The sequence below is a fragment of the Saccopteryx leptura genome, chromosome 5, assembly GCF_036850995.1.
Source record: "Saccopteryx leptura isolate mSacLep1 chromosome 5, mSacLep1_pri_phased_curated, whole genome shotgun sequence".
NCBI lineage: Eukaryota > Metazoa > Chordata > Mammalia > Chiroptera > Emballonuridae > Saccopteryx > Saccopteryx leptura.
In genome coordinates, this window is record NC_089507.1 from 57,958,959 (window position 1) to 57,986,903 (window position 27,945).

At 42.2% G+C, this 27,945-nt stretch overlaps 1 protein-coding gene across 3 annotated transcripts in view; it reads left to right on the forward strand.

Moving 5' to 3' along the window:
• SHROOM3 (shroom family member 3) overlaps nt 1-27,945 on the forward strand; it is a 322,616-nt gene that overhangs the window by 104,006 nt on the left and 190,665 nt on the right. For all 3 annotated transcript variants that reach the window (XM_066386945.1, XM_066386944.1, XM_066386947.1), the window contains one exon: nt 915-1,069. In XM_066386945.1, the coding sequence (XP_066243042.1) occupies nt 915-1,069 (155 nt within the window). The remainder of the gene's footprint in view (nt 1-914; nt 1,070-27,945) is intronic.

Below are 27,945 nucleotides of genomic sequence, written 5' to 3' on the forward strand. Positions count from 1 at the left end.
TACTGTTTCCATAGCTTTGCCTTTTTCAGAATGTCACCTGGTTGTAATCATACAGAATGTAGCCTTTTCCAATTGGCTTCTTTCACTTAGTGGTATGCATTTAAGGTTCTTCCATGTCTTTTCATGGCCTGATCATTTCTTTTTAGTGCTGAATAATATTTCATTATCTCACCTGATTAAGCAGTGGTGCAGTGGTTAGAGCATCAGCCCGGGACACTGAGGATCCAAGTTCAAAATCCTGAGATCGCTGGCTTAAGTGAAGGTTCATCTGGCTTGAGCCTGGGCTCACCAGCTTGAGCACAGCGTCACCAGCTTGAGTGTGGGATCATGGACGTGACCCCATGGTCACTGGCTTGAGCCCAAAGGTCGCTGGCTTGAGCAAGGGGTCACTGGCTCTGCTGGAGCACCCTGGTCAAGGCACATATGAGAAGCAATCAGTGAACATCTAAGGTGCTGCAACCATGAGTTGATGCTTCTCATCTCTCTTTCTGTCTGTCTGTCCCTGTCTGCCCCTCTCTCTTGCTCATTCAAAAAAAAAAATTCATTATTTGAATGTACCACAGTTTATTCAATGAATTATAATTTTAGACCCAAAAAATGAGATAAGAAGAACTCAACTTATACAGAAATGAAATAGTTGCTTTGAGTGGATTTGGGAGTTGAAGATGAAAAGAGGTGAGGGTCATGAGTACCATGGGAGAGTGGCTTTGGTTGGAAACCGAGTTGCATTCATCCCTTCAGCTAATGTTTCTGAGCATCTGTGTGGGCAAGCAAGGTGGAACCAGGAGTCAGGTCCTGCTTGCTCGACGCTTACCCTGAAAGTGGGTCCTGGTCTCAACCGGTCTGTGCCGCACCGTGGAGTCCATGCAGGGCCCGGGACAGTTAACTTGTGGTTTGTTTCTCTTTCTGAGCAGATCGAAGAAGGGGGCAAAGCAGACTTGGTGAGCTCCAAACTGCAGGCGGGGGACGAGGTGGTGCACATCAACGAGGTCGCGCTGAGCAGCTCCAGGAGGGAGGCTGTGTCCCTGGTGAAAGGCTCCTACAAGACCCTCCGGCTGGTGGTCCGCAGGTAGGTTGGGCTGGCCCGCACTGTATTTCCCACACCTCCTCCAACCTGCCCCCTAGCTGATAGCTGGCTCTTTGAACCTCAGCATGGGACTCATTATGTCCCCACCCTATTTTTCCTTTTTTTTTCTTGCCCATTTTGTGGTATGTGAGAAGGAAGTTGGGTAAAGACATTTCAGACACTTCCTCTTTTAAACCACTGGCTTCTCCAGCAGGCATTGGTTTGATAGAGTTCATCCTCACTGTATTTCTAAATTTCTGGGCTTGATGAAAGAGATCCTGAATCCCAGGTGTGGTCAGAACTCTGCGAAGCGTTGTCTCATTGTAGGACTACAGAAAAAAATTGGCCCATAGCTTTCGGCGACATTCCACCCCACTCACCTGTACCACAGTGGTCATCAAAACAGGCACATTCCTTCTTTTGTTTTTCTGGTTGTGATAGTTCTGGTTCCTTTGTTGGAAAAGGTTTGGGTTGTGATTGGTTTTAATGCCTTAAAGTAAGAAGTTTTGTACTCCCAGAAAACCAATTCCTTCTTGGTGGAGGGAATTAGCTATAGAAAGGGGACGAGAGTTAATTTTTTTTCACTGTTTCAAACCAAGTACTGCTCAAGGTGTTTTACATATGTTAGCTCATTTAACCTGTACAAGAACCCAGTGAGACAGTTATTACTATCCCAATTTTATAAGCAAGAGGAAATGTACCGTATTTCCCCATGTATAAGACGTGCTTTTTTCAAAAACTTTAGGGTCTAAAAGCTGGGTGCTTCTTATACAGTGATTGTGGCATTTCAAATGCCATAGATGGAACTGAGGACAAGGCAATATATGAAGACAGTGATTCGTCATCAGACACAGATGAGGACAAGCTAATGGATGGGAGTTTTGACAGTGATAAGGAGTTGTATGAATTTTATGATGAATAAAACTTGAGGTCAGTAACTTTAAGTAATATTTTTTTTTCAAATTTCGGGCCCCAAAATTAAGGTGCATCTTATACATGGGAGCGCCTTATACATGGGGAAATATAGTAGGTTAATGAAAGTAAAAGAGCTGATGAGGGGAAGAGTCAGAAAGGGGTCTAGATGCTCCTGGTTTCACTTTACCACACCACTTAAGTGTCATTATCTTGAGCTTTACTAAGCCCTAGATCAGGGGTTGGGAAACTTTTTGGCTGAGAGAGCCATGAATACCACATATTTTAAAATGTAATTCTGTGAGAGCCATACAACGACCCGTGTACGTTAAGCATTATCCAATAAAAATTTGGTGTTGTCCCGGAGGACAGCTGTGATTGGCTCCAGCCACCGCAACCATGAACATGAGCGGTAGGAAATGAATGGATTGTAATACATGAGAATGTTTTATATTTTTAATGTTATTTTTTTATTATTAAAGATTTATCTGCGAGCCAGATGCAATTATCAAAAGAGCCACATCTGGCTCACGAGCCATAGGTTCCCGACCCCTGCCCTAGATCGACAAATTTTTGCTTTTGCTGGTATTTCTTCATAATCGAGGTTTAGCTGCTTTACTTGGCACTACATGTTTTAATATTTGAGAATGTTCAAATTGCCTGGAATCAAGCCACACCATTTTCAAGGGTGAAAAGTTTACTGGCCACAGAGTCTCTTGCAGGACCCTTCATTCCTGCAAGCATTCGTTCCTCAAACTTGACAAAGTGAGCCCTTGCATAGGGGACAAGCAGCTCCTCCCAACCACAAAAACACAGCCATGAGTGTGGTCCCACCTTATCCCGAGATTCCTGTGACTGTCCTCACTGTGCTGGGCTGTGTCTGGTATCTCTTCAGAGCCATTGAACCAGTTGCTTCTCTGGTGGCCAGTGATACCAAGTGGCTCAAAGGAGAGGCGCCAGGGTCATATCAGGTCTGGGTTCAGAAGCCAGGGCTGTCACGCTCCAGCTGTGTGACCTTGGGCAAGTTACTTACCTCATTGAAGATTCTATTTCCTCATCTTTAAATGAGGATTAAACTACCTACTTTTCAAGGTGATTAGAAAGATTAAATGAAATGCTCTACATGATAACAACAGATGCTACTGGTGTTATTTACTGTATTATTATTGGCCAGTTGCAGGCATGTGCCCGTTCTGGGGCTCAGGATTTGAGTAAAGCAAGTGGTCATCCCATACATGATGGCCGATTTCCTCAAACAGATGGGTAAGAAGTCTCAGAAGGATTAGGCTTGTTCCATGAGTCCGGAACGGGGTTGATGGTTTTGAACTCGTTTTGGCATGTGGTAAAATGGAGGAGTATTGCCACTTTATCAAGCATGCTGTCTGCCTGATTATAAAGAAGTACTCTCCCCCAATTTATTCTCTTGTTGAATTTACTGCCATATAGAACTGGTCATGACAGTGTCCGGGAGCTCGTGGAATTTAGGAATGTTAATTCAGATTATCCGAACTCACAAGAAATCAAAGAATATACGCCAGAATACCAATGCATTAACTGAGTTTGATAAAAGACAACTCTAAGTGGAACAAGTAGCAGTATACTCTGTCTTCTCAGGAAAACTAACTAGGAAATAGGACCATAAGTGTGTGGTGATCTCTGACTCTGAGTGAAGAGAGTGGGTCAGAGGCGCCAGGGTGCCGGCATGTGCTCTGCCTGTCGGGTGGCCTGTCTTCCAGCAGGGACACGTCTGGCAGGTAGCCCAGACGCTCGCACTGGGGAGACAGGGCCTTCCCCTCAGAATGAACCCGAATCATGCCACCAAGCCCTCCGCTCCCATTTCATTTTTCTTCTACTTGTCCACACTGAAATCCCCCTGCTGATTGACACATTCTTTCTTTAGATATGCTAATATGATCAATAAGGTTACTGAAGAGTCCTTGCACTCTCTGCTTCTGGTGTGGGAAACATTTGGTCTCTAAGATGTCTTTTGAATATGTCTTATCTCATCTATTATGTGTTGATTTTTATAGTTGAATGCTCAGAGTTTAGGAAGGGAGGCTGGCTTTGCTTCTCACACGTACTTAGAGATGGGGATTATGATCGCGCCTTGGTAGACATGGATGGACATTCCTCCCTGACCTTTCAGAAAACGGAGGAGAAGCCCCTGGGCTCTGGGTTAATCTGGCTTTGCACTTAGCAGAGCTGTCACTTTCCTGAGGAGTCTTACCTATGGCACATGTCATGCCCTGAGATTTTCATTTCCTTCTAGTTACTCATGACAGGGTGACTTGTGATATTTCACTTATTAGTTTTCCTCCTTCTCCGATGTGATCTCTGTACTTGAAAGACAAGGTTGAGGGGGCTTCCTGGAAACATAATTGGGGGCTCTGTTTCCTACAGCAATCTATTTTGTGATGAAAATTACACGTCAGCAGCTCTATCTGCACCTGCTCCTTTTCCTCTGAAAGTTAGTTAGGGGGCAGCTTTCACAACCACCATAAAAATGCTGAGAATGTGGAGCAGGCCCGTTGCTGTTTATACAAGTTTCAAGGGTGTTTTATCCAGTGCCCCAAAACAATCAAAAGTAGAAACACCTTCTTAAAAGGCTACAATGACAAGAGAAATGCATGGTCTCTGGTGAGTTTTGGGTCAAAGGCCTTAGATCTGCTGACCTCCCAAAAAGAAGTCAGAGTTGAGTCCTCTGGGAGAGAGAGGGAAGGGATGGTGTAGAAGCTGTGAGAACAATGCATCTGCTGCTGCCGGGTAAGCGAGAGCGAAGGTCTGTGGGTAAATGGGGAAGAAACGAGGAAAATACGAAGTGGGCTGAAGAAAAGACCTTCCTAAAGGAAAACAAACATCTCCCAGCTGAAGGAAAATTGAAAAAGAAAACCTTCATGGAATGCGAGAACAGCACAAAGGATGTAAAATAAGACAGCAAACACGCACACAAATAAGAGCCAGCGACCCAAACCCTTTCTACAATCAGCAGACGCTTTATTTGGCAGACATGTAAAGAATACAGGTCTTAGAACCAGCTAACCTTTAAAATACAAACTAACAAAGGAAAGGGTCTTCAGGCTTAATTTAACATCCTTGAAGGTAATGCAAGGTGGTTTTAGTACAGGTAATACTGCTGCTGTTCAGTGATAACCCAAATTTTAAATTAAAAAAAAAAATAGAAGTCTACAATTTCTTTTCAGAACAGACTCTTGGGGTTAATTGGTAGGTATTCATCTAGACTCAGAGTTGGGACCAAATTCCTGTCTTGAATTGAATAATCGAAATGGCATTGTAACCAATGGGTCTATAATCCCAATGCAGATACTCTGTAACGCCCATTTTTCTTGGCAACACCTACCTCCCAACTTTCTGTATTGAGGTGCTATTTTTGTCAAATACTATTCTACTCCTAAATTCTTTTTTTTTAATCAGTGTTTTGTTTATTTGTATGGCAAAGAAAGTTTTGGGCCTGAGAGCTGTTGGTTAGTGCATTGTCCCAATAAACCAAAGTTGTAGGTTTGATCCCTGGTGAGGGCACATACAAGGATCAACCAATGAGTGCATAAATAAGTGGAACAACAAATCAGTGTTTCTCTCTCTCTTTCTTGCTTTCTCCCTTCCTCTCTCTCAAAAATCATTAAGTAAAAAAAATGTTTAATGTTTATTGTATTGATTTGAGAGAGAGAGAGAAAGAGAAAGAGAGAGAGAGAGAAAGGGAGAGAGAGAGAAAGGGAGAAAGGGAGAGAGAGACAGGAACATCAAGCTGTTCCTTCATGTGCCCTGGCTGGGAATCAAACTGGCAACCTCCACACTTCGGGACAAGGCTCTAACCAACTAAATTATCTGGCCAGGGCATAAATAAAATTTTTTTTTAAGTTTTTGGATACATTTCATGGTAATTGTCTTGTACTTGTTTAGGAAGGCTCATGTAAGCTATATGAAAGTCAGATTTGTTCTTTCCAGGAGAAAGGATCCATGAGATGGTGATGCAGGTTTGACACTCTTGGATTTGAACTCTGATGACATCAGACACTAGCTCTAAATGACTGAGTGAGTCTTTAATGTCACTGATTTGTGCCTCACAGGATCATGAGGATTAAATGAAAAAGATGGCATGGTAATTAAAGGATGAACTGTCCTGGAAATAAAGTGCATATTTCTTAGGCAAATTACCTCCTTGGAGAGGTCTAGTCTCTAGAATATATCATATGATTAAGGGTCCTAGTTATTGGGATGACTATGGTGAGGACATGGTTTTTCTGGGTGTAGGAGGCAACATGCCTGATGCAGAGAGTGGGGAAAGGGAGTTTTTTTCAAAATGAAATCTTACCCCTACACCTTCCCACCATCTCTGCAAATATGATACAGCTTTTCCCCGAGGAGGAGGGATAGAATACATTTTAAAAAGAGCTTGAGGAGAAGTGGGGCTGAGTTAGTTAAAACAATAAGCATCTGCCTACAATATGTGTCCTCCCTGGCTGTGCCACTTGCCCTGTGCAGTGGGGCCAGAGAATCTAGGTCTGGTCACTTGCAGCCATGCTCTATCTGGAGGTAAAAAGTGAGAGAATTGTATCCAAAGATGTGTATTAGTGACTTGCCCGAGGACACAGGCTAACACCAAAATAAGACTCTTGCTCTATGAGAACGCAGTGAACTAATTAATGCGTTCCACTCCATTGTCTTCTCCATTTAGAAATGTTTGTGGTGCTTTAAAGAAAACAATAAACAGAAGGCAAAAACAAAATATAACAAGCAACACCAATAAACTGACTTTTCATTCGTTTAGGAAAAGCTGTTCAATGAAGAGGTGACTCCCACTGACCTTGAACTCCCTGGAGGAGTTCAGAGACAATGCACTCCAGTGCTCTATGTGCCAGGCTGACTTGAGGTTCTCCATCTCCCTCTGGAAGTCAAACTATTCGTTGCTTTACAGTTGCTTCCTCCCTCCTAACAAAAAATGGTGATGAAATTAAGTTCACCATAACCCTCAGGCCCATACTCCCCTGAAAAAGCCATCCCACATTTCTGAGAGTTAGCAGAATAGTTTCTTTCATAAATGGGTGAGATGACTTTATTGGAATGGAATGGGATGGGTGGCTCACACACTTGCTACCTCTGTGTCAGATTTCTGGGACTTTTTTTGCATTTGGATTGAGTTGTGAGACTGTAACTCACCCAGGATATGCAAGTCAGTGATCTTGAAAGAAGTATCTGGTAAGGAATGGAATGCTTTTTAAGGCCCTCTTAAAGAATACAAAATTAACTCAACTACTAAAGATAAATAAAAGGATTTGAAAAATCACTTCCTTTTTGATTTATGGTTACAGTTCATAATAGAAACAAATTTCTTGGAATATTATTGCTATTCCCTCCCCACATCCTTCTCACTATTTTGCCATTACTTTGGCCCCCCACCCGAGATGTCTGGCTCTATTCCTGTAAAAAAGCACTTACAGTCTTTTTACTCCTCATTTAAAAATCATTTTTATTTTTTAATTACAGTTGATATAGATTGTTAATTAGTTTCAGGTGCACACCCCAGCCATTAGACATTACGTAACTTATTAAGTGATCATCCAGATAAATCTCTCACGCATCTATAGTCATAAAGCAACTTAGTCTGGTTAACCACATGATGTCTCCTTTTAATGATTTTAAAGCAGTTTAAATAATTTTTTTAGAGCTTTAAAAATTAAACAAAACTTCCCATTTCTAAGGCACCAAGTTTGAAGGGGGGTTGAACTTTTCTAGAACGTAAGAAGCATCTGTTTTCCTTGTACATTGACGGTCTCTAAGTCAGATCGTGCCAGCTCCGAGCTGCCAGTTTTCAGGTATGAAATGGTAAACAGCATGTGGAAGGAAGTCCATAGCATTTGGATTCCAACCTCAGCTTGGGTGGATTCTGGCCATGGCATCATGGCCACAAGTCAATCTCTCTGAGACTACCGTATATCCCCATGTATAAGATGATCCCATGGATAAGACGCTCTTTAATTCTGGGGCTTGAAATTTGAAAAAAAAGATGTATTACATAAAGTTATTGAACTCAAGTTTTATTTATCATAAAATTCATACAACTCCTCATCACTGTCAAAACTCTCATCCATTAGATTGTCCTCATCTGTGTCTGATGATGAATCACTGTCTTCAACAAAGAGCGCCAAAAAAAGCAGAAAATGCAAGTAAAATATATCTACAACCACTGTATAAGATGCACCCAGTTTTTAGAACTCAAATTTTTTTTAAAAATTGTGTTTTACACATGGGGAAATACAGTAAGTTTCTCCTTAAAATGAAGAACAGTAATAATATCTTTCCTACTGAGTTACTATAAAAATGAAAGAAGGTAGTGTATATGAAAATGCTTCAGGGTAATAAAATAATAAATCATTATTCCAAATTTACCTGATTGCATTCTTTTATGATTGTTCTAGTTATAACACTGATTTGACTGGTGTGTGCATAAAAACATATGGGTTGTAAAGTTTCTGATTATAACCTTTTTGCTAAGAGGAAATGTAGTTTTATAAGACAGTACCATCTAGGCCATGTAGTTCAGAAAATGAAGATTTTTTTTAAAAGGCCACATTCTTTTTTTGAGGGGGGGGAATTCCCCAAAGTTAGAAGCAGGAAGGCAGTCAGATAGACTCCCGCATGTGCCCGACCAGGATCCACCCAGCATGCCCACCAGGGGGCAATGCTCTGCCCATCTGGGGCGTCGTTCCTGCCGAAGCCATTCTAGCACCTGAGGTGGAAGTCATGGAGCCATCCTCAGTGTCCGGGCCAACTTTGCTCCAATGGAGCCTTGGCTGTGGGAGGGGAAGAGAGAAATAGAGAGGAAGGGGAGGGGGAAGGGTGGAAAAGCAGATGGGTGCTTCTCCTGTGTACTCTGACCGGGAATCAAACCTGGGACTTCTACACACTGGGCCGATGCTCTACTGCTGAGCAAACCAGCCAGGAAAGGCCACATTCTTTGAACAACTTACCATAAGTAGAAAATTTTGACTCCGAAACAAGTTGGAGCTCATTGGTGGGAGGCTAAGTAACAGAAAAAACCCTCATTCTGCAGAAGGGGACTCTCTAGGCAACTGCCTTTCATTTTTCTGGGGCATCTTTGTTCCATTAAATTAAAGACTTAGGTTATATACACACATGTGGTACAGGCTGAGCAATTTGAAAATGTAATGTTCTGTAGACAGTTCAACATGCAGCCTTTGAAAATATTGTCAAAAGGTAACTCTCAAGTAGGGAGGCCGTGGGTGTTGAGGACAATAGAAAAGGAGCAATCACAATTTACAAATAGGCAATTTGTAAAACCGTTCTTGAAGCTCCAGGCACTCACGTAGGTATATAACACATGTGGCCTTGTCTACCTCAGCTGGACACAGAAACCAAATGAGAAAGATTCTTGCTCAATGTTGTCAGTTTTGAGAATTGCCTGTGTCAAGTTTTTTAAAAGGGCCCCATGCTGTCCTTTGTGCCTAGTCCTCTATGGATGGACAGGAAGAAGGGGTGTGTCACACGATTGCCTTCTGAGGTGATCATGGAGCTCTCGTGGCAGCCAATATGGCGGCAGTATAACCCCAGTGACTCTGTTGGGAGCTTTCCATGTTTTTATGATACTTCCCACCTCCATGTGCCTCCCCAGCACTTGTGATGACTCTCTCATCCCCACCCATGTCTCCCATTTCTTCATGTGTCCTTTTGTTCTTCTGCTCTTTGCATTTCTTAATTTGAGCAAAGGACCAGCAAATACCTGGGACACAAATTCAGATCCCAAGCTGCAGTACAGTTTGCATTGCATCTTAGGACCCAGGATCAAACTTCCCCAGAGGGGAAATTGGTATAACTGAGAACTGTGGTAACTTACCCTTTAAACATTTTTTTCCACTTGAGCAAGTGGTTGAGAGGAGGGGAAGGAGGCAGCTGTGGAGGCCTTTGACCCCCAGAAACTTTTCCAAGAGGCCTGGCATCATGGGAATTTGCTCAGTATGCTTTGAGGAGGTATTTCAATCCTGCTGGGACCATACCAGAGCAGTTTTTGGCTTCCCTCGAGTCCTAGGTTTGAATGTCACTGTCTAGAAGTATAGTATTTGATTTCCTAACCAGTTGTTTCTTCCCATGGAAAATTCATGTAACACATTATTGGGTTTCCTGAGAGGTATGCAATAAGACTCCCTTACTGTAATGAGAAAAGGAACATTTTTTTGCCGTAGCATATAATGATAACTGCTATTTTTACTCCCTGGGTTACATATGCTTACTGGCTATGCACCGAACACTGGCCACATACAAAGGAATGTTGTATTGTTTTCCAACGAAGGAGGTTTGATGATAAAAGACCTAATTTCATTCCTGGGATAACATGGTTTTACTGCAGACAAATGTATTCCAAGCAGGAGTCACACTCCATGCCCAACCATGAAAGAATGGCACTCAAATATCTGTCTGAACTTTTAGGAGCTGAAGTCTGAGTTCTGAGATCACACAAGAGTTATGGTAGAATCATTTCTCTCAATTCTAAATGTGGGGCATTGGCTAAAACAAATAAGTTTGGATGATTCTGACTTAGGCTATGAACCAAACATTTGTAATTCTGCATCCTTGAAGCAAAATGGCTTACAGCTGCTCTGTCTCAAACTTGGCTGCACAGTGGAATTACATAGGGAGTTAATTTTTTTAAAATAAAATGAACTATCAGAGTTCCAGCCCCCCCAAAATTTACTTAACTTGGTATAAAGTATAACCTGGCATTGGACATTTTCAAAGCTTCCCAGGTGATTCTAATATGCAGTGAAGTTTGAGAACCACTGGTTTAAGCTGTTAAGTTGAAATGATAAGGAGAAACAGCGAGTAGGCAGAGACTAAGTGGGGAAGAGGCACACAGAGTGGAAGACGATTTAAGAAAAGTAGCTGGAGGAACAAGTCAGCCAGCAGAGAGGTGAGGAGTACAACAAAGCCTTGTTAAAGTGGCGAACCAAGTGCAATAACAAAGCGCCCTGCCGCTGAGTCTCAGGAGTGTCTGAGATCCAGAGAGGGCCGCCGAGCAGGGCTGGGGGCTGGGCACTAGTGGCCCCTGCCCTCGCATTTCTATGAGTTCTGTTTCTCATTATTGCTATATGGAGGTGTAATTTTTTTAAAGCCTATTAAGTAATGTTACTCCTGGTATATGGGAGTGGGCAGGGGAGGGGTGGTCGGGGGGCAGCACGAACACCTGTGACCTGAGCTGTTGTCAGGGAGTTCATTTTTACCAGCAGGTTTTGGGGCTGACCAATCATTTTGAGGGGCTCAAGCCATGCTCATCGCACTGTAACTGACATGTTCACTTTGCGTGTCATTTCTGGGTGGTGCCGCCATGAATATGCCATTAAAGAAAGATGGCTTAATGCCACTGAATTTATTCACTTGAATGGGACAAACTACCTAGGTGAAGACAATGTCAAGAGGTGCTGGAGTGAAGTAAGCATGTGAGCATCTATTTATCCTTACAAAATGTCCCTCTACTTTGTCAGGCTCCAGTTCTTAAAGTCACACTCTGTATAGCCTTAGCACAAGTTTCTGCCTTCTTGGGAGTGAGTGGTAGAGCAGTGATTTCCAGACTCCTTAATGGAAAATCAGAGCTTTGAACATCCTGGGAGTTTTGTCCTGTTCTGGATAATTCCATTGCTTTCCTTTCCTTCTGAATTATATGTTTTTATGTGTTAATTACAATTGCCCCAGGATCACAGGTGTCCTAATAAGGTGCTGGGAAGAGGCTGAAAATCTAGGTGTGGAGCATTAAGAACCCTACACAGGCATTTAGCCTTCAAAAGACAGAGAAACCCTTGGGTCCTCCTGACTTCAGATGACCCCTAAGGTTTTTTCTTCCTTTGTCCATTGCTAATTAAAGTGTCGACTTCAAATATGTATTTATTACCACCTATCTCCTCAAGGTTCTGGTGCTTCTGGGCCCTGGCAGGTAGCACTTTTGAAGAGCCTAGTTAGTCCTTGGTAAAATTATATTTCTAAGGCCAGCCACTTTGTGACTTTGCCTCTGCCACTAAAGTGTTTGTTCAACTGCCTCTCTGGTCTAAAGGCCCACGTCACTCTCTCTCCACTAGCTGCTGGATTGCTGAGTATAGCTTGTCAGTCCACTTGAAAAATGCCATTTTTCCGTTCCCCCTTATTCTGCTTGTCAAACTCCTGTCTGATGCTGTCTTTGCTTAGAAGGTGGGAGGTGTAATGTTTCCTGGTGGGGGGAGGGGGTTGCTTAGTTAGTGTGTTTACTGTTTATGGAGAAAGGTTGCTATGCTATTTTTCATAAAGACTGCTATTCTTTCTAAGGAGCGTTTTGAAAGGATTCTTCGGAATGTTTCTTTACAGGTGTCGCTTAGGAATCAGCCATTGTTACTTGTTGATTGCAAATAAGCAGGGCGCAAGCCCTCCCCACCCAAGACAGTCTCACAGAATTGTCACAGGAGGGAGACATTTTCGGACCTTCCATCCTTCAGCCTATAACTTAAAGGAGCAAATGATGAAAGGGAATTGTTTTTTCACTTGTGGCTGCATGTTACATAAGAATATTTTAAAAATTAATTTCATTTTTTATCAGTCATGCTCTTTTGGCTTGCCCCCTCACTTCCTTTGGGCATTTGCTCAAATGTCAGCCTGCCCTCTACAGCCAGTTAAAAAGTGCAGCCCCTTCCTGTCATATTCCCCACACTCCTTGTTTTCTGTTTTTTACCTGTGAAACATATACTCACAAAAGAATTGTTTCCTTCTCATTAGACCATAAACTCCGAGATTTTATTCAGCATGGTGTAACCCAGTGCCTGGAATGGTGTGAACATCTAATATGTGCTCAATGAATGTGTGTGAAATAAAAACAAAAATATACTCGATAGCAGCTGTGTGGTCTGGTGGTAGGCCCTCCAGCTCTGAACCAGCTTGCCTGACTTTAAATCAGGTATTTAATTAGCATTTACTGGTCAAGTGCCTTAACCTCTGCAATAGTTTCATCATCTGGAAAATGGGTATAATATCAAGCTCATCCTCACTGGTGTAGTAAGTTACTGTAGAAATGTTTACTGTTATGGATTATGACCTTAGACAGAGTTAGTCCTTTTGCTGCATCACCATTTTACTGGGAATGGCAGGCTGGTCTCATCCACCCTGTTCTCTCTGCCCCCTCATGGTCAAGTGTCTGATCTCAAAGCTGACCACACTCTTCACTTGTATCCTTCACCAAAGAAAAGTCGTACGTGAAGGCATTTCTCCTCCCAGGAATGAGACCAGCCCAGTCCCCTTGCCCCTGTCTGCGCTGTGCCTCGCCTTGCTCAGGTAGCCCCTCGGGCCCTTGCTTGAGAGTTAGGTCGCCAGAGCCTGGCTTTCAGGATGCTGCCTGTGGCAGGGCCCTCCCTTCTCTGTGCCCCAGCTTTGGCAAGCCTCGCTGGAATAAGGGCCTTTGCAGTCACCTTGTCACCTAGAGGTTTGGGTCCATTTCCACCCCTCCCCTCTAGTGGCAGTTCTGCTCAGTGATTAGGAGTGCTGGCTTTGACCCTGACAGACCTTACTTTGCAGCCCTGACCCTTACAGTGTGTCTGTAAAGTCATGGTGCACTTTTGACTGGTCACAGGAAAGCAACAAGAGATGACAGAAATGTGAAATCTGCACCAAATAAAAGGAAAACCCTCCCAGTTTCTGTAGGATGATGTGGCAGCATGTGCGCATGCGCAGATGATGACGTAACACCGTGTATACAGCGGAGCAGCCCACGGCCATGCCAGTCGAGATGTGGATGGTACAGAGGAAAGTTCAGTGTGTTCTGTGGCTCGCTAAATTCAAATCCGGGACCAAAATGCAACGTGAATATCGGCGCGTTTAGAACGAAGCGCCACCACATAGGAATAAATTACTCGGTGGGATAAGCAGTTGAAGGAAACCCTGTTCTGGTAGGCCATCAGTCAGTGACGAGTCTATAGAGGCTATTTGGGTTAGCTACCTAAGGAGCCCTAAAAAATCTGTGCATGAGCCCACATCGAACTGCACTGAATGGATATGAAACTGGGAGAGTTTTCCTTTTATTTGGTGCAGATTTCATATTTCTATCATCTTTTTTTGCTTTCCTGTGACCGGTCAAAAGTGCACCATGACTTGACAGACACACTGTATTATGAACGCTGGGCCAACTGACGTCACATATCTCCTTTCTTTTCTTTTCACTGGGAAGTGAAGGCGATCATCCCTATTTTATATGAAGGTTGTAACAATAAAGACGATGTGTGTGGAAAATGGCCTGTGGTGGTGCAGTGGATAAAGCCTCAACCTGGAGTGCTGAGGTCGCCGGTTCAAAACCCTGAACTTGCCCAGTCAAGGCACATACTATGTAGTTGATGCTTCCTGCTCCTTCCCCACACCTTTCTCTCTCTCTCCCCTCTCTAAAATCCATAAATAAAATCTTTATATATACACTGCTCACAAAAATTAGGGGACTAAGGAACATGCAGATACTCCAGTACTTTCAGTCTTTTGTATAGTACAGTTTCACCAATGAAATAAGTTTGTTTTGCATATTATTTGCATAATTGAACTTTCTTTGACTTTGACATTTGCTTTTCTGATGTTCTTGTTTAATGAAAAAAAATCAAATGCTTTTTTTTAATCGCTTCATATTCATTTTGAAATATCCCCTAATTTTTGTGAGCAGTATATATAAAGAACATGTATGAAGAAGAAAGCCTGGGGCCGGGTTTGGGGCGCTTCTGTTCAGTGGCGACTGGTCGCTGCACAGCTGCCGCGCACTCCGCAGACACTCAGAGAAGGGGGTGCTTCCCTTCGGTAGCGGTAGTAGCGGGTTTCCTGCAGCAAAGCCTGAACATTGCGGCTGAGAGAACGGACTCAAGGTGGGTAGGGGCTGAAGTTTCCTGCCACGGAAAAGAAAAAAAAGAAACTTACCCCCAAACTGGACAGAGATCAAATTTGTCAGTGGGGAGTGGGGGTGGGGGGCAGGGGGAAAGGTGACTTGCTAATGACTGTAGATAAAAAGAACTTTCCTACAGGGGTGGAGGGGTCAGAGGTCATGGGCAAAGCTTCTCTTCTGACCCCCAGAGGGGTCATTCTGAAGAAACTACTGCCAGAAATTGAAGGATTTAGCCTCAGGTCACAGGACCAGAGACAGAAGTAGGAAGAGGAGCCAGGTTTTCTGACAGCAAATCCTTCTGTCAGGGCACCAGAATGAGTCCGAGGCCAGAGCGCTTGTCCTGGCTGTAATCTCATGGCCACCGTCCTTTTCTCATCGAAGGCAGCAACTGATTGTGTGTGTGTGTGTGTGTGTGTGTGTGTGTGTGTGTGTGTGTGTGTGTGTGTGATTTGACGATTCTCTCTTCTCACTTTTTAGCACCTTTCATGTTTTCCTTATCTTTTTCCTCTAACAGTTTTTCCTCTAAGTGTGAACTTTAGACAACTTGCATCAAAGTCAGCTGTGGTGCCTGTTTTACATACAAATCACTATTCTCTTTGCTGTATCTATCTAAATCAGACTCCCGTAGTGGAGTGGGCAGTGGGTGGAGCCTGCTTTTTATAAATTTGCCAAGTGATTCGAGGCCCAGTGAGGTGGGCAGCCTGCAGCACTCCATGCTGTCCTCCCTCTGGCTGGGTGGTGGCCTTCCCATGGTCTTCCTTGTCTCGTTGGCCCACATAAGACCCAAGAGCCTGGGCTCCGCATCGATTTGAGCAACTCCAAGGTTACTTGAAGTGAAAGACTAGCTTCATGCTTCTTGGCCATGATGTGTAAGTAAAATCCAGATTTTCAACTTTCAGTCGAGATCGGGAATGGTTCTTATGTTCTCTGAATGCCTTCACAAACATGTTAGAACACAACCCAAATACACAGAAATATTCAAAAGTAGTAGCAGCGTGCAATTGGCCTGCTTACCGAGCAGAGCAGCTTGCAGCAGTTTCTAAAAATAGACCTTTTTGGTACAGGTCACTAAGCAGGAATGGCCTCCTTGTCACTCTGTTTACACAGTTTCACATCGGACACCTTCATAACAACAATACTGACTTGATGGGGCCTGGGCACTAGCTTGGTCCCTGGGAATTCTGGGGAAAGTGCAGCCTGGGCTGCAGCCCGTGAAGGTGAACGTTCAGCCGCATCCTGACTGAGACCAGTGCTGTTTGGATTAAGGGCCCTTTCAACCTTTGCTTCATGATTCCTCGTCCCCTTTCCATCACCATCTCAAAGTCAGGGGCAGATGTCAGAAACTCCAAGTCACTCCACGAGATACTAACAAACAGAAAAATAAGCTCGTGTTCAGGAATTTAAGACCCATGGTGTTTTGTTTTGTTTCAACTGTCTTGCATTTTTTTCCCTTTGCAAACTTGTGAGTTTACAAAGCAGCTTATAGCTGCAAACGTAATTTTGACACCTTCCAGTAAAATGTTCAGAAAAGGTTCACTTCTCTTTTTTCTGGAACAGCCCTGCAGTAGCGAGAGTTCTTTTCTTCTTGTGTAATAATGCATGGATACCCCTGTCCTGGTCCCTAAATGCAAACGACGTGGGTGGGATTAGAATTGAAATTTCTTGGGATTAACGTTCTAAATTAAGGAAATGGAATAAAAGAATGAGGCACTTGGCATTGAATATATAGGAGGTGATTGAACTGGACCACCAGGCTTTTCCATTCATAAGATTCAGCTGAAGAAGTGGATTAATTTGGATCAAATGTCGAATATTATATCTAGGAATCAATTTTGAGTTACGAGTTAGCCTGTCCCATTGAAGAAATAATTCTAGGAAGCTCTCTCCTGTTAGCTTTGAGTGTTCTAAGCATTTCTTTCTCTCATTTACTTCTCACAACAACCCTATAAAATATGTGTGGTTATTATTCTATTTTATGGAAAAGGAAACAGACTTTCAACAGGGCAGCCTGCCAAGGGGACACCTCTGTGAAGTGTGTCCAGTCTATCTGACACAAAAGTCCAGGCTTTAAGCCAGTGGGTGTTCAGATGAGCTGGTTTTCTGCGATTGCTCAAACCTCTGCACCAGCGTGGGTTCCTCAGCCTCGGGGGGGCCCACAGCTTGGCTTCTGCCAATGCTTTTATTTATTTTGCTTTCAAAATAGAACACACTGGTACCTTTTGTTTCCCCAGCAGTGTTGATTCACATTCCCTTAAATAAATTAACCTTCCCATCTTGTCTAACTCATTCGATGGGAGCAAGTCCACAAGCCAACAAAAATAAAAAGGGGAGAAACAACGCAGCAAGAAGGGAGAGGCGACAGAGGGTTGTGTGGTTATTAAGATGTGAGTACAGGCTCATCATTCTTTACTCTCCCCCCAAAATAAAGCATAACATAACAAAGCCCCACCGCTTGATTCTAATCAGTTTGTTCTGTAATTTTGAAATGGTTGATATACCTGATTAATATGGAAATGTGGGAACATTCATTATTTTTGTAAGAGAACATTGGAGATTTTATCGCTTCTCTTCCAAATAGCAAATGCTTAGTAATGCTGTTGAGTGTAAGCACCAGACCATTGAGTACTAACCCGTAGCCCTGGGAGACTGTTCCTTGCAGGATGGCTCGGCTGAGATCTAATCCAGCTTCTGAAGGAGAGAAATGTGTCTCTGTGTTCTGTTCTTGCCAGCACCATAATGAAGCTCCCTGGTTATGTCCCATTTCAGTACCCAGGGCTCTCTGCACACCCCACCCAGTAGTGGGATTCAGCTCGTTTGGCAGACGGATACCTAATTTTTTGTTGAGTTTGGTGAACCGGTTGTTAAAATGACAATTGTAATCAGGGTTTTCTCTAAGGTGAGCGCCTGGGCAGCCACTCAATGTGGAAATCACAAATTTACATTCCTTACTCTTTTTTAATGTTCATCTGCAACCAGCATATCCTAAGCACCCGTAGTAGTGTTCATTCATCCATACGTGAAAAAAATGGCAAGTCAGGAAGCCAATTAAGAAGCAATATGGAAATATCTTAATAACAGTTTTGTTTTTTGTCAGTTATTACTCAATATTTTTTCATTAATATTTTAAAACTTTCTTATAATCTAGTTTTGTGTGCCTCTTTTATTGTTCTTATTTAAGTATTAAATGCATGGAATAATAAACTACATTTCAGTATATATTTTTTTATACTTGAAACAGTCATTAGGACAGAGAACCTGCTGTTAAATTATTTGAACCTCACCACTGCCCCATCCATTCTTTCTCAAATCTTCCTCCTCTCGGAATTGTTCCTCCATACCTGTCTCTTTGCTGGTTCCTCATTCAAAATTACCTCCCAATTTTTTATAGTAACATTATTTTAGATTTTCTTTAGTTTATTGATTTGAGAGAGAGGGAAACATCAATTTGTTGTTCCACCCATTTATGCATTCATTGGTTGATGCATCTTTGTTCTCAAACTGGGGATTGAACCTTGCTGGGCGCAATAGCTTACTAAACTCCAAATACATGGCTAAAAATAGCTGAAGTCTTTTGAGAACAATAGAATCTTACATTGATATAAAATGGCAGTAGTAAAGCTATTATTTATATTTTTTAAAACGATTTTGCAGATTATCAGTATTTTAGTGTAAAAGAATGTCTTCCCAGTGGTATTATCTCTGTGACAAATGGTTGGAGCTATTTGTGGATAGATAATTGAGTCTTGTCATTAGAAGCCTTCAGGTCATGGGCAGAAGCTGACCTCAGCCTCATAAGGCTGACCATTTATATATATATGATGTCTTGAAAGTCAAATGAAAATGCTCATTTCACACTTTTGGAAATCATCTTATAAGTGTATTGTGATCATTCAAATGTGAAATATCCATGTCTTGGATGTAGTGAAGAGACACTGATTGCTATGTTCAGGTATGGGTTTGCCCCTTTGTAGACTGGGCAAAGTTTTCCTCTGCCACCCAACTGTTTCTGAAAGATTAACACAAGCGTGAAACACATTATACACAAATTGGAGTTTAGCTCTGTCAATGGTTCTCAGTTGATACTATAATGAGACTGTATAATAACTGAGATTTATGTGCTGAAGTAGGCAGTGTAATGAAGGGACACGCTCATAACCTTATCACCATGTGTAAATGTGCCACATTAGGTCACGTGTAGGGTTGCCAGATTTAGCAAATCAAAATACAGGATGCTGAGTTTCTTCTTTCTGCATCAGATCAACAACAATTAATTTTTTTAGTAGGAGTATGTCCATGATTTTACCTAACAACCTTGTCACATAAATTAGATGTGCAGGGGAAAAATGTGAATTCTTTATTCTGTCTAAACTTAATCTGATCTTCCGCTTAAACCCATACTTGCTGGTTAGCAAGGAAACAAACTTTTAGTCAACGAAGTGAAAAGCTGGCCTGGTGTTGGCATAATCCCTGGAGGTGATGCACAGTCTCTCACCTAAAACGCTCCCTTCTCACATGCCATCTTGCGGCTCTACTGCCCAGCTGCTTTGTCAAAATAGTGCCTGGGGGTTTGGAGCAGAGTGAGTGCAGGTCTCAAGACACAGTGTTCCCTGGCTTCTAGGCTCTGCCAGTGGTCTTCCCCCATCACCGCTGGCCTATTCTGCAACTATTAAATTCAAGGACAGCTCTGGTCTGGGTGATGCCCTTGGGGGCCCTCGGCAGCCTCCCGCTGGGAGACACACCTGTGCTCAGCTTCCATTAGCTTCAGATACCTTGGTGTACGCCAAGTTCTCCATCCCAGCAACCCGTGGCCCAGAAGTTCACCTCAGGATCATCTCACCCCATCATAGCTGCCTCGTTCCAAGTCTACTGGCTGGAATCAGACATCTGTCTACATTGATCTGGGCCAGGCCCTCCCCAAGGTGAGCTTCTCCTAGCATCTCAGTGGAGCAACACAGCCAAGATTCCCCAACGCCCTGTGCATACCCCTCACTTACCTTGCATCTTGTACCTTCTGCCTGAGGCCAGAGAGGTGCAATCAGAACTCGGTTCTGACAGTGTAACTTGGAATTTTTGCATCTCAGGCTAAAAGGCCTTGGGCATAAATGAACTCCTAGTTGGTATCCTTCTGCATTAGAAGTATTGGCAAGCTATCAGCTTCCCCCATCAGCCTCTCGATGAGCCACTAGGGAGGGCCTGGCTCGGTACTCTATCCATTTGCTTCAGCAGGAGGTCTTCTAGGCCACTGTTTTGCTCTACTCTGTCAGTCATTTGGTGTACGAACCCATCCTCCCTAGAGGCAGCAATGAGGGGGTGGTACTGGCAGATGGTGAAGCTTTAGATCCCCATCGACCTCCCAATAATAGGCATTGGTTGTCCACCCAATAAAATAATATTCATAATATAAACGATGCATGTGTTCTCAATCTTGTTAAAGATGAATGAAAGTATCTTTAGAAAACTGCTCCGGTCTAAGCAAAAACATTGAACTTACTATGCAGAATGTTGCTTCAATAAAGTTTCCTGAGACTCTTTCACAGTCCACTTGCCACCAGGAAGCCCCTCCCCTCCGAAATTCTGGACCGCTATTCTAATCCCATTTCCATTCTGCACAAATTTCCTGGGAGAGAGAAAACGTTTTTATTATACACCTTTGTACTTTGCAGAATGTTTAGTTTTATAATTATGATATAATCAGCATGATAAATGTTGAAGGCCACATGTTTGAAATGCTAACTTTTCTGGCAAAACCATATATTGTCAAGTAGAAAATAGAAACATTTTCTTTCTTTTTCTGTTGTTTAAAAAATTTTTTTAATTATAGCTGATCTATAGTATTATATTAGTTTCAGGTATATAATATAATGATTAGACATTATATAACTTATGAAGTGATCACCCCAGTAAATCTAATACCCATCTGACAATAACACACATCGTTATTATAATATTAATGACTTTATTTCTTGTGTTGAACTTCAAATCTTCAGAGAAAAATCTTTGGACACCAAAATCTGCCTCTTATCTCAAAACTCTATTCATACAAGACAATGTTCTCATAAACTCTAGGAAAAAGATAGTGCTATATTTATTTTAACTGTGTTTATTAAGTTTTAAAAATAAAAGTATCTAGATAATAAACTTCAGCTTTCAATACCTTTTAATACCACCACCAATCCTTACAATGTGAAGCGTGAACTCCTAGTCAGATTCCAAATTGAATAAGGTTCATTATATTCCTGGTTAGAGAAATGAAGTTAATTACATTCTGTGGAAGAGTTAAGAAAACATACCATTTACTCATGTTATGGGGAGGCCGAGTAATTCAATGAAAAAGCACCTAGGCTTTGTAGTAGACTTGCCTTTGAACTTAGACTTTTCCTGTATTGGCTGTGTGGCTGTAGTCACCTAACCTACCACAGGTCCAATTCTCTTTAGCTGTGTTGTTGGAATAAATTTTATCTAAATTTGTACCTCAGGGTGGCTTTGAATGCTTAAATGAGACACTATACAGAGTGACAAGTACATATTTAGAATATAGTATTCATATGGGAAAGGGTAGCTATCAGAAAGAATAGGTGTGTGAAAGTAACAACAGAGCTTAGAGAAGCCATTGGCTAAGTTTGTGGGCTCCAGCCTGTTGTTGGGTTTACCATGCCTCTTTTCAGTGGCATCTTTATTTATTTAAGCTCAGTTTTATTTTTTTCTGACCTGAAGCAACTAAATCTGTCATCAGTTTCTCAGGATCTGAAGTAAGCAACACCAGGCAAAGCTAATTGATGTGGAAGACAAACGTGGAGATGGGGAGTGGGGCATAGGCTGGAAACATCTGGAAAGAACTTTACATGAATGCTGAAAACTGTATTGTTTATATAAGATTGGTGCACCTGACCAGGCGGTGGTGCAGTGGATAGAGCGTCGGACTGGGATGTGGAGGACCCAGGTTCAAGACTCTGAGGTCGCCAGTGCGGGCTCATCTGGTCTGAGCAAAAGCTCACCAGCTTGGACCCAAGGTCGCTGGCTCAAGCAAGGGGTTACTCATTACTCAGTCTGCTGAAGGCCCATGGTCGACGCACATATGAGAGAGCAATCAATGAACAACTAAGGTGTCACAACGAAAAACTGATGATTGATGCTTCTCATCTCTCTTCCTTCCTGCCTGTCTGTCCCTGTCTGTCCCTCTCTCTGACTCTTTCTCTGTAAAAAAATTTTAAAAAAGATTGGTGCACCTAACACACTTGGTGTTATACCTTAATACAAAAAAACCCCTCATAAAAATAAAAAGAAAAAAATTAAAAATAAGTTGAACTAGGTACACATAAAGATCAAGTCTCAACATATCAAATCCACTATGAGGTAAAGGGATTAAAAAGTACAAATTGGCAGTTACTAAATAGTCCTGAGGATGTAAAGTACAACATAGAGAATATAGTTGGTAATATTGTATAATAACTATGTATGAGGACAGGTGGGTACTAAACTTATCGGGGAACCACTTTGTAAAGTATGTAATTGTCTAATCGCTATGCTGTACACCTGAAACTAATATAAAATCATTAATGTCAACTGTAATTGAAAAAGATTTTTAAAAAGAAAAGAAGAAAAATCCCACTATTAAAGCAAGACAATTTTATTTATAAAAAGCCAAGTCAGTAAATTTAATCAAGTTCTTTGATTGGGAGAATTTGAAAACTACATCTGACAGAAATATTTGACCTGCAGACATTTGTTTGATCTCAAAATATTTGGCCTTCAAACATTTGTTTTTAATCTACATTAAAAATCTGAAAGTTTTACATAAGAATTTGGCTTTCTGGCTTCTGGAAAAATCAGTTGACTTGGTAGCAATGGCTTGGAGCAGCGTGTCCCACGTCAGGGGACGCATTTTCTCTCCGGTTTGCGTTGCTCGGCCCCCCCTCCCCCGCTTCCTGTGATCTTACACTTGCCACTTTTTTTTTTATCTCCAGCCAATTGTCCAGATGGAGTCTTTTCCAACAGAAGCATGGTTGACAGTTTCTAATACTACAGTGGGGCTGGGAACTCGTGCGTCTTCTCTTTGATCTCTCCAGTGCCCAGCATGGCAAAACCTCATGACTGTTTGCTGAATGAATTAAAAACCCCACAAAATGTGCCAACTGCCTGCTTGTTACATAGCTTTTCAGGGCACGTGGGTTTGCAGCCCTGCTGTGATACAAACTGGCTTTTTGTACCATAGTACAAGGTAGAGGCTTAGGAAAGCGAAAGGAAGAATGTTCTGTACGCTGTCTGTTTGAGTTATTATTTGAAGCGGGTTTTATCATACCAAGTTATCATCAGGCTAATTGCTTGACAGCCTCTCTCATTATTGCTGGCTGGCGCCATTCAGCTGATCTCCTGTGCTGATAGCTGGTGGGGTGGCATGGTATATTCTCTCTACGGAGAAATCTGCTAGCCAGAAAAATCCCCAAACTCCTAAATATTGTATATGCTGTGCACATCTCATTTCTAAGCCACAACAAACCTAACACATATAGTATTGTCTAAGAGCATATACTTTGAAATCAGGCTGGGTGGGTTCAAGTCCTGTTACCACCACTTGCTAGTTTTGTGATCCTGGGCAGGTGTTTAATCTGTGCCCGAGGTTCTTCAACAGTAAAAAGGGTATAACTAGCTCACTAGCAGGGTTGTTGGAAGAATTAAAATATATAAAGTTCTCAGTATCCTGCCTCATACATAGTAAACACCCTACTAAGTAAAGAGTACATATGTAAATATATAAATGTAACTGACATTCGGCTGTTACCTTTACGCCATATTTATTTTTTATATTAGCGGTGCAATTTTCCTAGAGATTGAAATGAGTCATTAATAATGCTATAATTTATGTTCTTCAGTGTTCTTTATCCAGTTTTCTTTTTACCCCCAAGGTAAAATGTGAACCCAAATGTAATTCCTCTATCCGGTTATTCTTAGTGCTCAATAGTAAGTTGGGCTTCCCCATCAGGAATGTTGGATCTTTGAAGGGATGACGGGGCTTAATGCCTTTATTTGCTACCTTCTGGCCACTAACATTCTTGTAAAGAAGTACTTGGGTTTTCCTGCCAACTTAGAGATGGTGAAAGGGAGAAGAAGGAAAGGGATGATATAATTACTCTAGGCCTGGCAGTTTCAGACAGCATGACAGAAGCATCATTTAATTGAAAAGTGTGAGTTTCATCAGTAGAATCAGCAATGAAAAAAAATCATGCCTTCTGATTTCTGTATCCTAAGTGGTTTATGTCCTACAGTTTTTGGACAGGAAAGGAAGTTTATAATAATATTTTGGACTTGACTGACATCTTGTACGATGCTAAGAGGCCTGTAGGCATTATCTAATCATTCTTGATGTCAGCATGTGGTCAGATTGGGAGAAAAATCCTCACCTGGTACAAAGTGAAGATAGCTCAGCTGCTGAATGTCCACTTTTCTCAGAGTGCTCAAGGATCTGACCTCTTTAGAAACACTTGGAGTTCTCCAACAATTATAATTTCCCGTGAAATTAATCAAAAAGGAAATTGAAAAGAGAAACTTGATTTATTAAATTTCTCTCTAGGCTCACTACCCGGTTTTAATTTTTTTTTTTTCAAACATGGAACTTCTACATGAACATTTGCAGAGTTGGGCTAAACTAATTCTGAACCTCACAAAAATTTACTTACTCTTTTTGCCTTGCACATAATTGTCGCCTTGGTCATTGTCACTGTCCTCGGCAGTGTGATCTGTTCTACATTGCCTCTCCCTCCTAAAAACAGTATGATTTCTAAGTGAGATGGGCAAGATACCAGTTCTCCCTGAATTGTTTATAAAGATGATTTTATGAAGCTTAATTTACTTATGGAGAATATAATATATGCCAGTCATTACTCTAGGTGCTTGGGACTCAGCCATGATCAAAACAAACACATCTGTCCTCATAAAGTTAACATTTTTCTATGCAGTGGAATGAACAGCAAACACAATTCAAATGTAAATCATACAGTATGTTACAAGGTGATGAGCACTCCAGGACAAGAATACAGACGAGCGTGTACTCAGGGAGTGTTGAGGACAAACTTTTTTTCCCATTTTAATTGAATTTATTGGGATGATAGTAGTTAACAAAATTATACAGGTTTCAGGTGCACAATTCTACAACACATCATCTGTACAGTGAATTGTGTGTTCACCGCCCCAAGTCAAGCTTCCATCCATCACTATCCCCTTATACCTTCCCCACCCAGCCCCCGGTGAGCACCACACTGTCGTCCGTCTCCATGAGTTTTTGCTCGCTCTCTCTCTCTCTCTCTCTTTTCTCTTTCTTTCTTTCTTTCTTTCTTTCTTTCTTTCTTTCTTTCTTTCTTTCTTTCTTTCTTTTTTGGTTCAAAAAAAATATTGAGAAAAAAAAGAAAAGAAAAAGAAAACAACTTGGGGACAACTTTTACTTTTTCAAAATATTCTCTGTGAGCCTGACCAGACAGTGGCACAGTGGATAAAGTGTCAGGCTGGGATGCAGAGGACCCAGGTTTGAAACCCCAAGGTTGCTGGCTTGAGTGCGGGCTCACTAGCTTGAGTGACATGACATCATAGACATGACCCCATGGTTGCTGGCTTGAGCCCAAAGTCATTGGCTTAAAGCCCAAGGTCACTGGCTTGAGCAAGAGGGTCACTCAGTCTGCTGTAGCCCCCATCAAGGCACATATGAGAAAGCAATCAATGAACAACTAAGGAGCCGCAACAAAGAATTGATGCTTTTCATTTCTCTCCCTTCCTGTCTGTCTGTCCCTATCTGTCCCTCTCTCTGACTCTCTCTGTATCTTTGTTAAAAAAAGAAAACTCTCTGTGAAAGTACTTTGAGCTTCTGGAGTATGCCATAAAAAGACAAGGCTCGGCAAGTGAGTGCCACAGAAGCCGTCAAACCTCTCTCACGGGTGACTGCCCAGAGCTGCTGGAGATGAGTGTAAGTGTTACATACAGGCACACACAGGAAGAAATAGAAAATTCTCTTCAGTTTTTGGTAAGTCTCTCTCTCCATAGAAGCTCCCCCCATCTCTAAATCACAACCCAGCACCCTACAAGGACATGTGCAGATCATTAAGGGAAAATACCAGTGCAAATCTGGTGTTCTGAAGTCAAGGCCACCTATCTTGGTCTGCAGTGTGTCAACAGAGGAACATAAACCTCTCCTACCTGTGTGTTTGTTTTTTAAAAGGTAATTAGAATAAAACAGAATGTGCCTGAATGGATGAGCTACTAGCTTTTAGAGAAAAGGAAAAACAAACAGACAAAAAAAAAATCACATTTCTTCAAAAACTCATCTAGTATATTCTTTTATTTCTCTTCCCCACAGATATTAGTACTGGGAAGAAACTTAGTGATATGCCGTGTCAGAGTGCAGACCAGAGCCCAGAGACGATAAGTGACTCGCTTAAGGTTCATTGAGCAGGTCAGGGGCAGAACCAGAAGTGGAAAGTCAAACCCCCTTGTCCTGGTCCAGTGCACTGTGGGTTCCACAACACTGCTTCCAGATTAGATCATCAATGCCTCTTTAAGCAAGGATTGTGTAATCCTCTACAGCCGATGCCAAAGAAGCTAGCCAGGCAGGTAACAGATGAGAAGCCTGCGATGTTTGTGAAAGTGTTCCAGATTATCACAGACATCTGAAATAGAGCGAGCAGGAAATAAAGGATGGGGCTGAGGGCGGGGCTGACGGGGTTGGGGAGGCGGCCCGGCATGGATGAGGGGTAGCTGCTGTACATTCCAGTGTGAAGAACTTGCTAGGTACCAAAGTCACATGCACTGATGTGAAGGATGTCACTTTTAGACTTGAGGACTCCAGACTCTAGTGTCCTTCCATCCATGAGGGGCTGCCAGACCACCAAAAGGTAATGGCGACATACAGTGTGCTGTCACATTTCAGATCCTGTGGAAGGGAGGAGAGTGATCACCCTCCGCATGCCACTGCTATTAGGTAACATTGGAGGGCTCCCTGTGGGCCAGGCACTGGGCTAAGTGCTTAACTTACATCATCATCACATTCGTCCTCACAGCAGATAGATTCTATCAGTGCCATTTCAGGAGGAAAGAAAACTGAAGTTTAGTCACTGGCCCAGGGTTACAAAGCTAGTGAATTCCATAGTCAGAATTCAGATTCTTCTTCATCTAGGGTGGTGGTTCAAAGTGGGGGCTCTTGAGTCAGATTTCCAGGGTGTGGACCCCCTAGCTCTGCAGCTTGTTAGCTGTGAAGTGTTCAACACATTACTTAACCTCCCTAAGCCTGCCTTTCCTCCTCTGTAAAGTTGTAACAATAATTATAGTAGTTACCTTATAGAATTGTGGTGATGATTAAAGAATGTAACATAGTAACTGCTGACATATTGTTAACTATATAGTTCAATTACAAGTTGAACCACATGAAATCACTATTGTAGTAGACAAAAAGTTATCAACTATAGACACTTTAATATGTTTCGATCTAATACTACACAGGCATCCATTCTTTGTAAATATAACAATGGTTCCCTTCATTATCTTATAATTTCTGAAAGGGCAGGTGATTTCATTGTTTCAATATCTATATCTTTTTTTTTTTTTTTCCTGCTTGCTTTAGCTTCTCTAGAGGATCACATAGAGATATCCTCTCTCCTGACGTTACAAAGCAACCGTGAAGATAGCTCCTGGAGCCACCAACTGACTGAGGCTATTGTCACAGGGAATTTGGTGGAGAGTAGATTTGAAGTGAGCTTAGATTGGACAGAGCTGGACTATGAGGAAATTTCTGATGAAATGAGGGAGTGGTCCTGGATCCTTTATACCACTGGGAAAATTCTGCTGCTTGAGGGAATGGTATTTCTACACTAGACTGTTAATTGTGATAACAGATGTCAAGCATCACCAGTTGTCATTCTGCACTGCGGAGATGAGCTCTTGGTCAGTGGCGGGAGGTTTAATTTGACACAGTCAAAATTAATATTGTGGCCTGGCTGCTCTTGAAATTCAGCTTGGTGGGAGTAGGCTATGATGGAAGGACATGCAATTCATTTGTGTTTGGGGTGGTTGGTGGTGTGGGGGGGGGGAG